Genomic DNA, 13,548 nt, shown 5'->3' with positions numbered 1-13,548 from the left:
CGGCGCTGCCCCCTGGCGCCTCTGCTCTGCCCCCGCCCGCTACGGGGCTCCTGCGGGGGGGGGGGGGGGTCCCTGGGGCCCTGCGTGCCCGGGCGCTGCCCCCTGGCGCCTCTGCTCCACCCCCCGCCCGCGACGGGGCTCCTGCAGGGGGGGTCCCTGGGGCCCTGTGTGCTGGTGCTGCCCCCTGGCGCCTCTGCTCCACCCCCCGCCCGCGACGGGGCTCCTGCAGGGGGGGTCCCTGGGGCCCTGTGTGCCTGGCGCTGCCCCCTGGCGCCTCTGCTCCGCCCCCGCCCGCGACGGGGCTCCTGCAGGGGGGGTCCCTGGGGCCCTGTGTGCCTGGCGCCTCTGCTCCGCCCCCGCCCGCCACGGGGCTGCCTGCAGGGGGTTCCTGGGGCCCGGCGCCCGCTCTGGGCAGGTCTCAGCCGGGCCCCGGGCCCTGCTGAAGGAGGTGGAATGAAGGTGTCTCCGGCCCGGCCCCGCACTCACTCCTGGGGCCAGGGCTGCTCCTGGGCATTGCAATAAAGTGTCAGTGAAGCCGGTGCCCTGTGCTGCTTGCGCGTCGTGCCCAGGCCAGGGGCTGGAGCCGGGCTGGCTGCTTGGCTCGGCGAGAAGCGGTTCCCCAGGGGCTCTGGGGCCAGTTCTCCCCAGGGGAGGGGAGGGGACGGGGCAGGAGCTGAAGGCTGGTGGGGCCTTCCTGCTACCCCAGCCTGGCCACGGGCTACTGTACCCCGACAGGCTGAGGGGCCACAGCCTAGGGGTCAAGTGGCGTGGGGCCTGTGCCACCCCAGCCTGCCGCTGAGGGGTCACAGGACCCTACCAAGCCTCTGGCCTGGCCCTGCCCCCAACAGCTGTGGGGCTGAGCTGGGGGTGGGTGTGTGGATCCCGGATTTGCCCGGCTGGGGCAGGGCGGGTGGCCCTGGCCCTTCTGTAGCTGCTGGACAGCCACTGCCCCCCCCCCCCCAGCAATGGCCAGGCTGCGCGAGCCGAGTCTGAGCCTGTTTATTGGCGTAGCTGCTGCTGCAGGGCACAGGCTGGGCAGGGGCTGCGCTACGGCTCCGCGCTTGGGCCAGGGCTCGGCGGGCGCAAGGAGTCAGCGGGCGGGAGCGGGGGTGGGGGCCGGGCTGGCTGATATTTATCAATCACCTCCCGCAGCCCCTTGGAGAAATGGAGATCCGCCCCCACCGTGAGGAATCCCTGCAGGGTGGCAAAGGAGGGCGTGTTAGTGCCGCCGAGCTCCCCTCCCCCGCCCCCAGCGCCCCTCTCCCCTCCCCACCAGCTGGAGCCAGGGCCCTGAGCTCCTCTCTCCCCTACCCCCCCCATCCCATGCCAGGGCCCTCAGCTCCCCTCCCTGCCTGGCACAGCTGGCCGGGGGGGGGGGGGGGCTGCGCACTGCCCAGCAATGGGCCCAGCCGGCCAGGCACACGTACCACATGGCTAGTGACCACCTCCTTGGTGAAGTCCAGGCCCTCGGGCAGGGGGATGGGGACGCCCTTCTTGGTCCTCTCTGCCAAACAGAAAAGGGACCCTGTGAGCGGGGGAGGGGGGGGGCTCAGGCCCAGCTCCCCCAACCCCGCAGGGCCTGTCCCTACCGTTCAGCATGGGCATGATCATCAGTTGCAGCAGCGTCTTCAGGGGCGTCTGCAAGGGACAGCTGGGGAAAAAGGAAGCGGGTCAGAGCAGCGCTGGGCGGCCCAGCCCCTTTGGCTGAGCCAGGGGCCCAGACCCCAGGGGGCTTCTGCCTGGCCCCAGGGGGCCCAGGGACGGGCAAGTGACGCAGCCCGGCCCCGCCCAGCCCGGGGGCCCAGGGACCGGCGTTGTGACACGCAGCCCGGCCCCGCCCAGCCCGGGGGGCCAGGGCCCGGCGTGTGACGCAGCCAGGCCCCGCCCAGCCCCGGGGGCCCAGGGACCAGCGTGCGACACGCAGCCAGGCCCCGCCCAGCCCGGGGGGCCCAGGGACCGGCGTGTGACACGCAGCCCGGCCCCGCCAGCCCGGGGGGCCCAGGAACCAGCATGGGACACGCAGCCCGGCCCCGCCCAGCCGGGGGGCCCAGGAACCAGCATGGGACACGCAGCCAGGCCCCGCCCAGCCCGGGGGGCCCAGGGACCAGGCCCAGAAGCTGCGCGCCAAGGGGCCGTTTCGCCGCCCCGGATCTGCTGTGAGAGAATGTCGCTCGCGCTGTTAGCAACCAGCTGTCATTCAACGTGATCGGGGGGGGGGGGGGGGGGGGGGTCCTCCCCTCCCCCATGGACCCCTCCCCTCCCCCGCCGCACTGAGCTCCAGCAAGGGGAATTGGGGCAGGAGGCAGCTGCCGGAAGGGAAGTGAAAGCCTGGGGCGGAGGGAAGCGACTGAGCTGCGGGGAAACCCCGAGTGTCAATCTCCAATTGCTAAGAAAGGGAAGAGCCCAGGCAGCCGGCAAAACGTTTTCCTGGGCGGGGGGGGGGGGTTCGTGCAGGCTCGAGCATTAACCTCGACGCTCCTGCTTGCCGGATACTCAAATGCACGATGCAGCCCGACTCCCGGGAGAACTCGCAACAGCTGGGGGGGGCGCGTCTGAGCGGCGGGTTGGTCTCTGCTGGGGGGGGGGCGTCTGAGCGGCGGGTTGGTCCTCTGCTGGGGGGGGGGCGTCTGAGCGGCGGGTTGGTCTCTGCTGGGGGGGGGGCGTCTGAGCGGCGGGTTGGTCGCTGCTGGGGGGGGCGTCTGAGCGGCGGGTTGGTCGCTGCTGGGGGGGGCGTCTGAGCGGCGGGTTGGTCGCTGCTGGGGGGGGGCGTCTGAGCGGCGGGTTGGTCGCTGCTGGGGGGGGCGTCTGAGCGGCGGGTTGGTCGCTGCTGGGGGGGGCGTCTGAGCGGCGGGTTGGTCTCTGCTGGGGGGGGGGGCGTCTGAGCGGCGGGTTGGTCTCTGCTGGGGGGGGGCGTCTGAGCGGCGGGTTGGTCGCTGCTGGGGGGGGGGGCGTCTGAGCGGCGGGTTGGTCGCTGCTGGGGGGGGGCGTCTGAGCGGCGGGTTGGTCGCTGCTGGGGGGGGCGTCTGAGCGGCGGGTTGGTCGCTGCTGGGGGGGGGCGTCTGAGCGGCGGGTTGGTCGCTGCTGGGGGGGGGGCGCCTGAGCTGCGGGTTGGTCTCTGCTGGGGGGGGGGCGCCTGAGCTCGGGTTGGTCTCTGCTGGGGGGGGGGCGCCTGAGCTGCGGGTTGGTCTCTGCTGGGGGGGGGGCGCGCCTGAGCTGCGGGTTGGTCGCTGCTGGGGGGGGGCGTCTGAGGGCCTGTCCCAGCCTGAGCTGGGAGCGAGGAGCGTTTGGAACGTGTCCGAGACGTCGCGGGGGCCGGCGAGGGCTGCAGGGAGGCTCTGATGCTGCAGAGCGGCCGGTTGCTCCGCAGCCTGTGGCTTAATTCAGCCTCCGCTCGGTGGTTGGCAAAGGTGCCAGCGGCTCTGATAGGCTCCAGCGTGGGCTGGCAGCTTCTGCAAAGGGACCTCGGGCCCCTCCCAGCCTTGGAGGGCCCCCGCTGTGGACAAGGGGGACTGGGATGTTCCAAACGCCTGGGCCAGGCCTGAGCAAAGCGAGGAGCCGGGAGAAGAGGGCAGGCCCTGGCGTGGGCGGGAGCTGGCCCGGGGGGAAGGGGCCCCAGGGACCGTGCTGTCCGTGCTCGGGGCCGAGCTGGCACAACGGCAGAGCCGACCGCGGAGCCGCGGGGGCAGAGCGAGCTCAGGCTGCAGCAGATTGCCAAGGCTGCCCCGGGCCCCTCAATTCCAGCTCGGCCTCCCGCTGGGTGGAAAGGCGCCGGCGCCGTTCCCGAGGCTGGAGCCGCGGGCAGCCTGACGCCAACGGGCCACGGTGGGGAAGGGAGCCGTGGGGACACCAGGCCAGGACGCCCAGCTTGGATCCGCCCCCTCGGACGCCATGGGATCTGCACGAGGTAGAGACACAAAACCGAGCAGGGGACTGGAGCCGAAACTCGACGCCTGGGAGGGGCCGCGGGGACGAGGGGAGCCTGGCGCTGGGTTCGATCCACAGGGCAAGGCCCAGTCGGCCGGGGGCCCAGGGCTAGAACTGGGGCCTGCCCTGCAGGCCAGGTCTGGCAGCGGCCGTCGGCCCAGCCTGCCACGGGCCACTGGCCCACGACCCTTCTCGCCTTTGGGCTCAGGCTGGTGGCAGGTTTTCGGCCTGGGAGTGCTCAGGGCAGGAGGCAGAGCAGCCTGGGGCGGGGAGCACCCCCCCCCCCACATCCTTGGGAATGCCCTGCCTCTTCCACGGCTGCCCACATTAGGCCCCCCGGCCATCCCTCCCCTCCACCCCGCCCCCACTGCTCTCCCCACCCCCAGCGGCTTTGTCCTGGGCTGGCTGCGAGGGGGGAGGGGTTCAGGGGGCTGGGTCAGGCCGTGGGGCCCACTCACCGCCAGGGACTCCAGGGCTGACTGCTTGGAGTAGATCCGGAACCTGCCGGGGAGAGAGCTCTGAACGTGACTCCTGCTCCGCTGCCCCGACGCCCGGGTGAGGGGCTCCCAGGGACAGGGCGTTACCTTCTCAGATCCAGCTGCACCTGCAGCGCCTTCCCTCGCAGCGACACCTTGGCGCTCAGCCTGGCGTCCTGCAGGGGAGATGAGGCCACGGTGCCCTTAGTGCCCACGCCAGGGAGCAGCCAGGCCGGCCCCTCGCCACCCTGCCTGGCTGCCCCGGGACTCGCGGGCCCCCAGGCACTCACCATGGTCATGCAGGAGAGCGGGACGGCGGAGAGGTTGGCGGGCACCAGGGAGATGTTCAGGTCGGCGGCGACGGAGACGGAGGCGCCCGAGGGCTTGATGGTCCAGAGGGGAGGAGCCGACACCTGCAGCACCAGCCTCAGGGGCGCGTCCACCACAGCGGGGCTCTGCCGGGAGAGCGGGGAGCAGGCGGCACCGGGGCTGGGTCAGGTCCCTGAAGGCTGGCGCCAGCAGCTCCGGCACCACCCCCACGGGGTCTGGCTACGCGCCGGCCTGGCACCCCCGCCCCACGGCGCCCCCCAGAACTCCCACCCCACGGCGCCTCCGCCTCCGCTCCCCTCCCGCCCCACGGCACCGGCCTGGCACTCCCACCCCACGGCGCCTCCGCCTCCGCTCCCCCCCGCCCCACGGCGCCGGCCTGGCACTCCCACCCCACGGCACCTCCGCCTCCACTCACCCCCGCGGCGCCCCCCAGAACTCCCCACCCCACGGCACCTCCGCCTCCACTCCCCCCCGCCCCCGGCCTGGCATCCCCGCCCCACGGAACCTCCGCCTCCACTCCCCCCCGCCCCACGGCGCCGGCCTGGCACTCCACCCCACGGCGCCTCCACCTCCGCTCACCCCCGCCCCGCGGTGCCCCCCAGAACTCCCACCCCACGGCGCCTCCGCCTCCGCTCCCCCCCCGCCCCATGGCGCCGGCCTGGCACTCCCACCCCACGGCGCCTCCACTTCCGCTCACCCCCGCCCCGCGGCGCCCCCCAGAACTCCCACCCCACGGCACCTCCGCCTCAGCTTCCCCCCCCCCGCCCCACGGTGCCAGCCTGGAACCCCCGCCCCACGGCACCCCCGCCTCCGCTCCCCCCCCCCACGGCACCCCCCAGAACTCCCCACCCCACGGCACCTCCGCCTCCGCTCCCCGCCGCCCCGCGAAGTCGGCCTGGAACCCCCGCCCCACGGCGCCTGCGTCTCCCCCTCCCTCCCCCGGGCCCACGGCCCCTCACCAGCATGATGATGCTTCCAAACACGTGGCTTTCAGCAAAAGCTCCAGGTCCTTGGGCACCTACAACAAGGTGCAACCGCCCTGGGTAAGAAGCGAGCCCTCCATGCCCATGGCCCCCGGCCCTCCTCCCCCTGCATGCCCAGTACTCCTGCCCCTTCCCCCCACATGCCCAGTGCCCCTGCCCCTCCCCCCCGCATGCCCAGCCCCCCATCTCCCCTCACCTCCTCCCCAGTGATCTCCTTGCTCAGCACGCCAGCCTGGTAGTAGGCGTCCATGGCGGAGTTGAAGAAGTACTCGGAGATGGCCACGTAGACCATGCGCTCCTTCTCCTTGATCACAGGCGCCACGGCCTGGTTCAGCAGCGTCTCGTTCGCCCGGTGGTAGAACATGCCCTGGGCAGCACAGAGCTGGTGAGACCCTGCCCCCGCCCCGCCAGGCCCCCCGGCTCACGGGTCCCTGCAGGCCCTGGTGGTGCCTGGTGCCCCGGGCGGGGGTCGCGCCCAGCGCGGACGTGGCGGAGCCTCTCCACTGCCCCTACCTTGAAGTCCAGGTCGAGGGTGTCGGGAGGGAGATGGACGGGGTCGCCGAGGAGGGGAATAGTCGATGCTGACGTGCTCGTCCACCGGGCTGCGCACTGCACCCAAGGGAGGCGCCTCAGTCGCTGGGCAAGGCCCTCGCCCCCTCCGGCCTCCTCTGGCTCCTGCCCCCAGGCCGGGCGGCTGCAGGACCCCAGCCCGTCCCCACCACTGCACCTGCAGCCCCTTCCCCCAGGCAGCGTGGGCCAGCCCCTGCCCCGCCCCCTCGGCGCCCGGAGCCAGCCCCTTGCCCCGCCCCCTCGGCGCCCGGAGCCTGGAGCCAGCCCCTGCCCCCGCCCCCTCGGCGCCCGGAGCCAGCCCCTGCCCCCGCCCCCCTCGGCGCCCGGAGCCAGCCCCTGCTCCGCCCCCTCGGCGCCGGAGCCAGCCCCTGCTCCCTCGGTGCCCGGCGCCCGGAGCCAGCCCCTGCTCCCTCGGTGCCCGGCGCCCGGAGCCAGCCCCTGCTCCCTCGGCACCCGGCGCCCGGAGCCAGCCCCTGCTCCCTCGGCGCCTGGAGCCAGCCCCTGCTCCCTCGGCGCCTGGAGCCAGCCCCTGCTCCCTCGGCGCCTGGAGCCCGGAGCCAGCCCCTGCTCCCGCCCCCTCGGCGCCCAGGGTCGCACTCGCCCATCCCCCAGCCCCTTCCTGCTCCCTCAGCTGCACTCACCCGGCACGGTGTCCAGCAGCGAGTTCAGCTCCACCAGCCCCGCGTAGCGCAGCGCCGGGCAGATCTGAAACACACCCCAGTTCTCACTGCCCTCCCTGGCACTCAGCCCCCAGCCGAGGCATCCACAGCCCCCTCCTCCCAAGCACCCGTTGCACACATGGCAGCCCTCACACCCAGCCCCCTCCCACCTGCCCTGCTCCATCCGGGACCCAGCCCCTCGCACCTGCCCCATAGCTCTGACCCACAGCTCCTCCCACCGCTCCTGCTCCACCCCGGGACCCACAGCCCCTGGCCCTTGATGCGCTCGGTGGCAGGCACTCTGCCCCTGCGTACCTGCCGGTTGAGAAGGAAGCGCATGCCAGTGGTGATGAAGGTGGATAGGAATTCATAGACCTTCCTGTGGAGACAGAAGCGCAGCCCTCACACCCGACCTCCACTGGGGCTGGGGGCCTCTGGCGCCGGAGCGGGGGGCTAGGGGGAATTGGGGGCGCCGGGAGGCTGGGGGCCTCTGGCGCCGGAGCGGGGGGCTAGGGGTAGTTGGGGGCCGTACCGGAGCGTTGCCCGTGAAACCCGTCTGCATCCGGGCGATGGAGGCATTGCAGGTCAGGTTGGAGATCCTGAGGCGCCCGGCCTTGTGCATGGACAGCTTCAGCGCCGTGCGGATGTTGACGCCCTCGGCAGAGGCGTTGATGGAGCCAATGTCGTAGCTGGGGGGGCAAACGGCGGAGGCCAGTGAGCGGCGCCCGAGCGGCCCCAGGGCCTGCGTGGGGGCGGCTCCGCGCTGGGGGGGGCGGTGGCTCACAAGAACCAGTAGAGCAGCTGGCGCCGGAAGCGCAGGCTGATGGAGGCGTTGTTGATGCTGAAGACCAGGTGCTGCGGAGGCTGGAAGTGCAGGTTGGAATGCGCCAGCTGCAGGCTCAGCACCTTCACCCTGTGGGCACAGGCAGCTTCAGCCCCAGCCCCCCAGCTCCGCCCCCCCCGGCCTCTGCTCCGCCCCCCGGCCTCTGCTCCGCCCAGTGTCTCTAGATGGGCTGTGCTGCAATGGGAGAAGCCCCTGCCCCCAGCCCCTCCAGGGAGCCTCCCTGCCCAGGCTGCAGAGGGCTGGCCCATCCCGACGCCCCCCACCGCTGCCTCCTTGCCCTTTGAGGGCCACCCCACCATGCGCTCTGCAGCCTCGGGCCCCCGACCCCCAGCTCCTGCCCCAGGCTTCGGCCCCAGCCCCTGCTCCGGCTGCACTCCCAGCCCCCGGCCCCAACCCCGGGCCCCGGCCCCAACCCCCGGCCGCACTCCCGGCCCCAGCCCCAGCCCCCGGCTGCACTCCCGGCCCCCGGCCCCAACCCCCGGCCGCACTCCCGGCCCCCGGCCCCAGCCCCAGCCCCCGGCTCACCCGCTGATGTTGTACTGGAACTGCCCTTCCTTCCCGTGCACATCAGGGATGCTGATGTTCTCCAGCTCCTGCTCCACAAAGCGCAACCCTTCCTGCTTCACTGCAAAACAGCAGCCAAGTCTGCTCGGCCTTGGCCCCCAGGCAGGGAAGGAGGCTGAGCCCTGCCAGCCCCCTGCCAGCCCAGCCCCTTTCCGGGCAACCGGAGCCATGTGACCAGCAGCCTCGTCGGCCCCCCTCCCCTGCCCAGGAGGGTGGGCTAAGGACAGTGGGACAGCCGGCCCCCACCCGCTGGCTCAGCCCAGCCAGGGAGCGCCCCATGGGGGGGACCCTGAGCTCGGCACACCCCGACCTGGGCCCCCTGAGGGGACCCACTGACTCCTCCGCCGGCTCCTTACCCAGCTCCAGGGCCTTGGCGGTGATCCGGATCTTGCAGCCCGGGTGGGGTGGGGCCACGGCCGCCACCAGGCAGGGCAGCAGCAGGAGCAGGAGGCTGCACGGGTCCATGGTGCCTCTCTTCCTGGAGGGGGGAGACGGGTTGTCGGGGCCCAGCCGAGCGGGCAGCCCCAGCTCCACAAAGCGCCGCCCGCCAGGCGCCTCCTCCCCATTGCCTGCCCCCAGCCCTGTGGTCCCTGCCCCGCCGCTCACTCGCTTCTGGCCCGGGGTGCACAGCTGGGCCGGCCCCACAGGGCAGGGACCAGGAGCCTGGCCGAGCCCCCCTCCCTGCGCAGAGTCCCGGGCACGGGGACAAGCCGCCCACCGCCGCTCGCCCGCCCCTTCCCCGCAGGGGGCCGAGGCCGCGTCCCGGGGCGAATCCCCACCGGCCGCACCTGCCAGGGGGCTCGTTCCGGCCGGGGGGGGGGTTGGCTTGCCCGGGGGGGAGGGGTCCAGGGGCCCCGAGAGGGGCCTGCTCTGCGCAAGCTGCCCTGGATGCAGTGGACTCAGGTGCAGAGCAGGGGGGGGCTGGCTCCTGCGGGGGGAGGGGGGGCTGCATGCACCTGTGCTGGCCCTGGCCGGAGCGCCCCCTGCTGGGAGCCCTTCCCCTCCCTGCCTGCCCAGCAGGGTACCGGGCACAGCCCCCCCCCCCCCCCCGCCTCACGTGCTCCTGGCCAGCGGATTTGGGCAGCTCGACATTCTTCGCAAATCCCTGGGATGCTTGGCCCCTTCCGGGGGCGGATTAGCGGCAGCTTCGACCGGCCAGAGCCCCCCGGGAGCAAGGCACCTGCCCCCCCAGCGCTCCCTGCTCCGGGACCCCCCCGGCCCCTGCTCCACAGCGGAGCTGGGGGGCTCGGCTCCAGGCCCCGCGCCCGCGGACCCCCCCTCCCTGCAGCCAGGCCGTGCGCGGGCGCCCGAGCCGCGGGGACTCGGCACGTCGAGGCAGGGCAGGGACCCAGCCCGTCCCTGGCTCCGCTCGCCCGCGGGCTGGGGCCAGGGCGGGGGCTGAGCCCCGGGCCACGGTCCGCTGGCGGGGCGGGGGCGGGGGCGCCCCGGTGCACTCACGGCCGCCTGGCTCCGCCGGGGGGGCTGCAGGACCGCTGGCTCCAGCCGCGTCTCGGGCTGCCCGCGCTTGCCCGGCCTTTATAGCGCCGCGGGCGCCCGGGGGAGGAGACGGGGCTGGAGCCGCCGGACGCCGGGTGCCAAGGCCAGCCCCGCAGAGCCGCTTCCCCCGCCGGCCGCCCGGTGCCGGGGCTGGCGGGGCGGGGCCAAGCACGCGGCGCACGGGGGAGGCCCGGGGGGGTCAGACTCTCCCTGCGCCCCCTCGGCTCACGGGGCTGCCGCCCTGCGGCACCGCCAGGCCGAGGGCAACGCGCCTCCCAGGGGCTGGCCTGTCGGTGCCGGGGGGTCTGGGACACTCCCCCCCCCACCTGCTGCCCCCCCCCAGCAGCCCTGGGCTGGCCTGTCGGTGCCGGGGGGTCTGGGACACTCCCCCCCCACCTGCTGCCCCCCCCCCAGCAGCCCTGGGCTGGCCTGTCGGTGCCGGGGGGTCTGGGACACTCCCCCCCCACCTGCTGCCCCCCCCCAGCAGCCCTGGGCTGGCCTGTCGGTGCCGGGGGGTCTGGGACACTCCCCCCCCACCTGCTGCCCCCCCCAGCAGCCCTTGGCTGGCCTGTCGGTGCCGGGGGGTCTGGGACACTCCCCCCCCACCTGCTGCCCCCCCCCCCAGCAGCCCTGGGCTGGCCTGTCGGTGCCGGGGGGTCTGGGACACTCCCCCCCCACCTGCTGCCCCCCCCAGCAGCCCTGGGCTGGCCTGTCGGTGCCGTGGGGTCTGGGACACTCCCCCCCCACCTGCTGCCCCCCCCAGCAGCCCTTGGCTGGCCTGTCGGTGCCGGGGGGTCTGGGACACTCCCCCCCCACCTGCTGCCCCCCCCCCAGCAGCCCTGGGCTGGCCTGTCGGTGCCGGGGGGTCTGGGACACTCCCCCCCCACCTGCTGCCCCCCCCAGCAGCCCTGGGCTGGCCTGTCGGTGCCGTGGGGTCTGGGACACTCCCCCCCCCACCTGCTGCCCCCCCCAGCAGCCCTTGGCTGGCCTGTCGGTGCCGTGGGGTCTGGGACACTCCCCCCCCACCTGCTGCCCCCCCCCCCCCAGCAGCCCTGGGCTGGCCTGTCAGTGCCGTGGGGTCTGGGACACTCCCCCCCCACCTGCTGCCCCCCCCCCAGCAGCCCTTGGCTGGCCTGTCGGTGCCCTGGGGTCTGGGACACTCTGCCCCCCCCCACCTGCTGCCCCCCCAGCAGCCCTGGGCTGGCCTGTCGGTGCCGGGGGGTCTGGGACACTCCCCCCTCACCTGCTGCCCCCCCCCCCCAGCAGCCCTTGGCTGGCCTGTCGGTGCCGGGGGGTCTGGGACACTCCCCCCCCACCTGCTGCCCCCCCCCCCCAGCAGCCCTTGGCTGGCCTGTCGGTGCCGTGGGGTCTGGGACACTCTGCCCCTCCCCCCGCCTGCTGCCCCTCCCCAGCAGCCCAGGGGTTGTCCTGTCGGTGCCATGGGATCTGGGATATTCTGCCCACCCACACCTGCTGCCCCCCCCCCCACCTGCTGCCCCCCCCAGCAGCCCTGGGGTAAGGGCTGGGGGCGGAACCAGGCCAGCCCTGTCCCCGCTTGCTGAGGGCTCCCTGGCTGGGATTGCCCCTGGAACAGCCGCCTGCCGCTTCCTTCGGCGACACGCTGGAGAGGGACGCGCTGGGGGCCAGAGGCTGGCACGTCCTGTGCCTGAAATGGGCCCCCAGGGGCCCCACCCTCAGCTCCCACCACCCCCGGGGGAGAGGAGCAGCCTCCGGCGGGGGTTCACCCCTGCTCTGGCCATGCTGGCTCCTGAGGCCGCCCCTCGGAACAGGGAGCCCATCACCCGGCCCCTGGGCTCCCCCAGGGAGGGAGCAATGGGACCCCCATCTTTAGCCAGCAGGGAGACGAGGGTCATTGAACAACACAGCCCAGGACAGTCCCAGGGCCCTTGGCCTGGGCACTCAGCCTGGCCAGGGTCTGCCTCCACCCAGGCTGCTCTTTGCCCTGTGCCTTCCCGCTGACACCCCCCCCCATCACCTTCCCAGCCCCTCCCCCGCCTGGGCTGCAACTTCCCTCCTTTGTTCCCACTGGCCAGAACCGGCCGAGCTGCCTTCCTGATCCCAGGCTCCTGTCCCCCCCACCCTTTGCCTTCCGCTGGCCAGAAGCAGCTGGCTCCCAAGATGGGGGCCTGGGGGTCACCAACTGCTACGTCCATCATCTGGGGGGGCAGCCAGGCTGCTAGGCAAGGTCACACCTACTCCTCTGCAGCAACAAGCCCCCCACCCTGTTACATGTGCTGCACACAGAGAAACTGAGGCACACAGTAGTCATGTGACACACAAAGAGACTCCCCCACCATTGACCTCTCACACACACGATCAGCATAGTCGTGCACGTGTCCCCCGGGGCTGTGGCTAAGCTGCATCCAGTTTTCATGGGCAGCTGGGTTGGTGCTCACAGGCCTGACTAATCTGGGGCTTTGTGACACAGTAGCTGCTTGTGCATGTGCACACCACGTGGTGCCAAACACCCGCACCGCAGCCTGGATGCAGCAGGAGGATCAGCGCAGCGCTCTGGGCCGGGCCCGTGGCGGCGGGAGGATCAGCGCAGCGCTCTGGGCCAGGCCCGTGGCGGCGGGAGGATCAGCGCAGCGCTCTGGGCCGGGCCCGGGCCGGCGGGAGGATCAGCGCAGCGCTCTGGGCCGGGCCCGGGGCGGCGGGAGGATCAGCGCAGCGCTCTGGGCCGGGCCCGGGGCGGCGGGAGGATCAGCGCAGCGCTCTGGGCCGGGCCCGGGGCGGCGGGAGGATCAGCGCAGCGCTCTGGGCCGGGCCCGGGGCGGCGGGAGGATCAGCGCAGCGCTCTGGGCCGGGCCCGGGGCGGCGGGAGGATCAGCGCAGCGCTCTGGGCCGGGCCCGGGGCGGCGGGAGGATCAGCGCAGCGCTCTGGGCCGGGCCCGGGGCGGCGGGAGGATCAGCGCAGCGCTCTGGGCCGGGCCCGTGGCGGCGGGAGGATCAGCGCAGCGCTCTGGGCCGGGCCCGTGGCGGCGGGAGGATCAGCGCAGCGCTCTGGGCCGGGCCCGTGGCGGCGGGAGGATCAGCGCAGCGCTCTGGGCCGGGCCCGGGGCGGCGGGAGGATCAGCGCAGCGCTCTGGGCCGGGCCCGGGGCGGCGGGAGGATCAGCGCAGCGCTCTGGGCCGGGCCCGTGGCGGCGGGAGGATCAGCGCAGCGCTCTGGGCCGGGCCCGTGGCGGCGGGAGGATCAGCGCAGCGCTCTGGGCCGGGCCCGGGGCGGCGGGAGGATCAGCGCAGCGCTCTGGGCCGGGCCCGTGGCGGCGGGAGGATCAGCGCAGCGCTCTGGGCCGGGCGCGTGGCGGCGGGAGGATCAGCGCAGCGCTCTGGGTCAGGCCTGGGGTGGCGGGAGGATCAGCGCAGCGCTCTGGGCCGGGCCCGGGGCGGCGGGAGGATCGGCGCAGCGCTCTGGGCCGGGCCCGTGGCGGCGGGAGGATCGGCGCAGCGCTCTGGGCCGGGCCCGTGGCGGCGGGAGGATCGGCGCAGCGCTCTGGGCCGGGCCCGTGGCGGCGGGAGGATCGGCGCAGCGCTCTGGGCCGGGCCCGGGGCGGCGGGAGGATCGGCGCAGCGCTCTGGGCCGGGCCCGGGGCGGCGGGAGGATCGGCGCAGCGCTCTGGGCCGGGCCCGTGGCGGCGGGAGGATCGGCGCAGCGCTCTGGGCCGGGCCCGGGGCGGC

The 13,548-nt window shown here is 74.4% G+C and overlaps 1 protein-coding gene across 1 annotated transcript; it reads right to left on the bottom strand.

Annotated features, from left to right (window-relative positions):
* Positions 1-435: 435 nt before the first annotated feature.
* PLTP (phospholipid transfer protein) lies at positions 436-12,206 on the bottom strand. The gene is given in 19 exon segments (XM_075917076.1): positions 436-1,194; positions 1,428-1,504; positions 1,590-1,651; positions 2,536-2,537; positions 4,383-4,425; positions 4,509-4,576; positions 4,691-4,855; positions 5,690-5,712; positions 5,715-5,748; positions 5,910-6,080; positions 6,227-6,280; positions 6,282-6,322; positions 6,925-6,988; positions 7,258-7,321; positions 7,470-7,631; positions 7,727-7,855; positions 8,312-8,411; positions 8,707-8,828; positions 12,163-12,206. Coding segments are annotated over 19 exon segments (1,557 nt in total). The 5' UTR covers positions 12,192-12,206; the 3' UTR covers positions 436-1,047.
* Positions 12,207-13,548: the final 1,342 nt, after the last annotated feature.

The sequence above is a fragment of the Pelodiscus sinensis genome, unplaced genomic scaffold (genome assembly GCF_049634645.1).
Source record: "Pelodiscus sinensis isolate JC-2024 unplaced genomic scaffold, ASM4963464v1 ctg149, whole genome shotgun sequence".
NCBI classification, from domain to species: domain Eukaryota; kingdom Metazoa; phylum Chordata; order Testudines; family Trionychidae; genus Pelodiscus; species Pelodiscus sinensis.
Note: the sequence above shows the minus strand (reverse complement) of the source record. Positions and strands in the feature narration are given on the sequence as shown.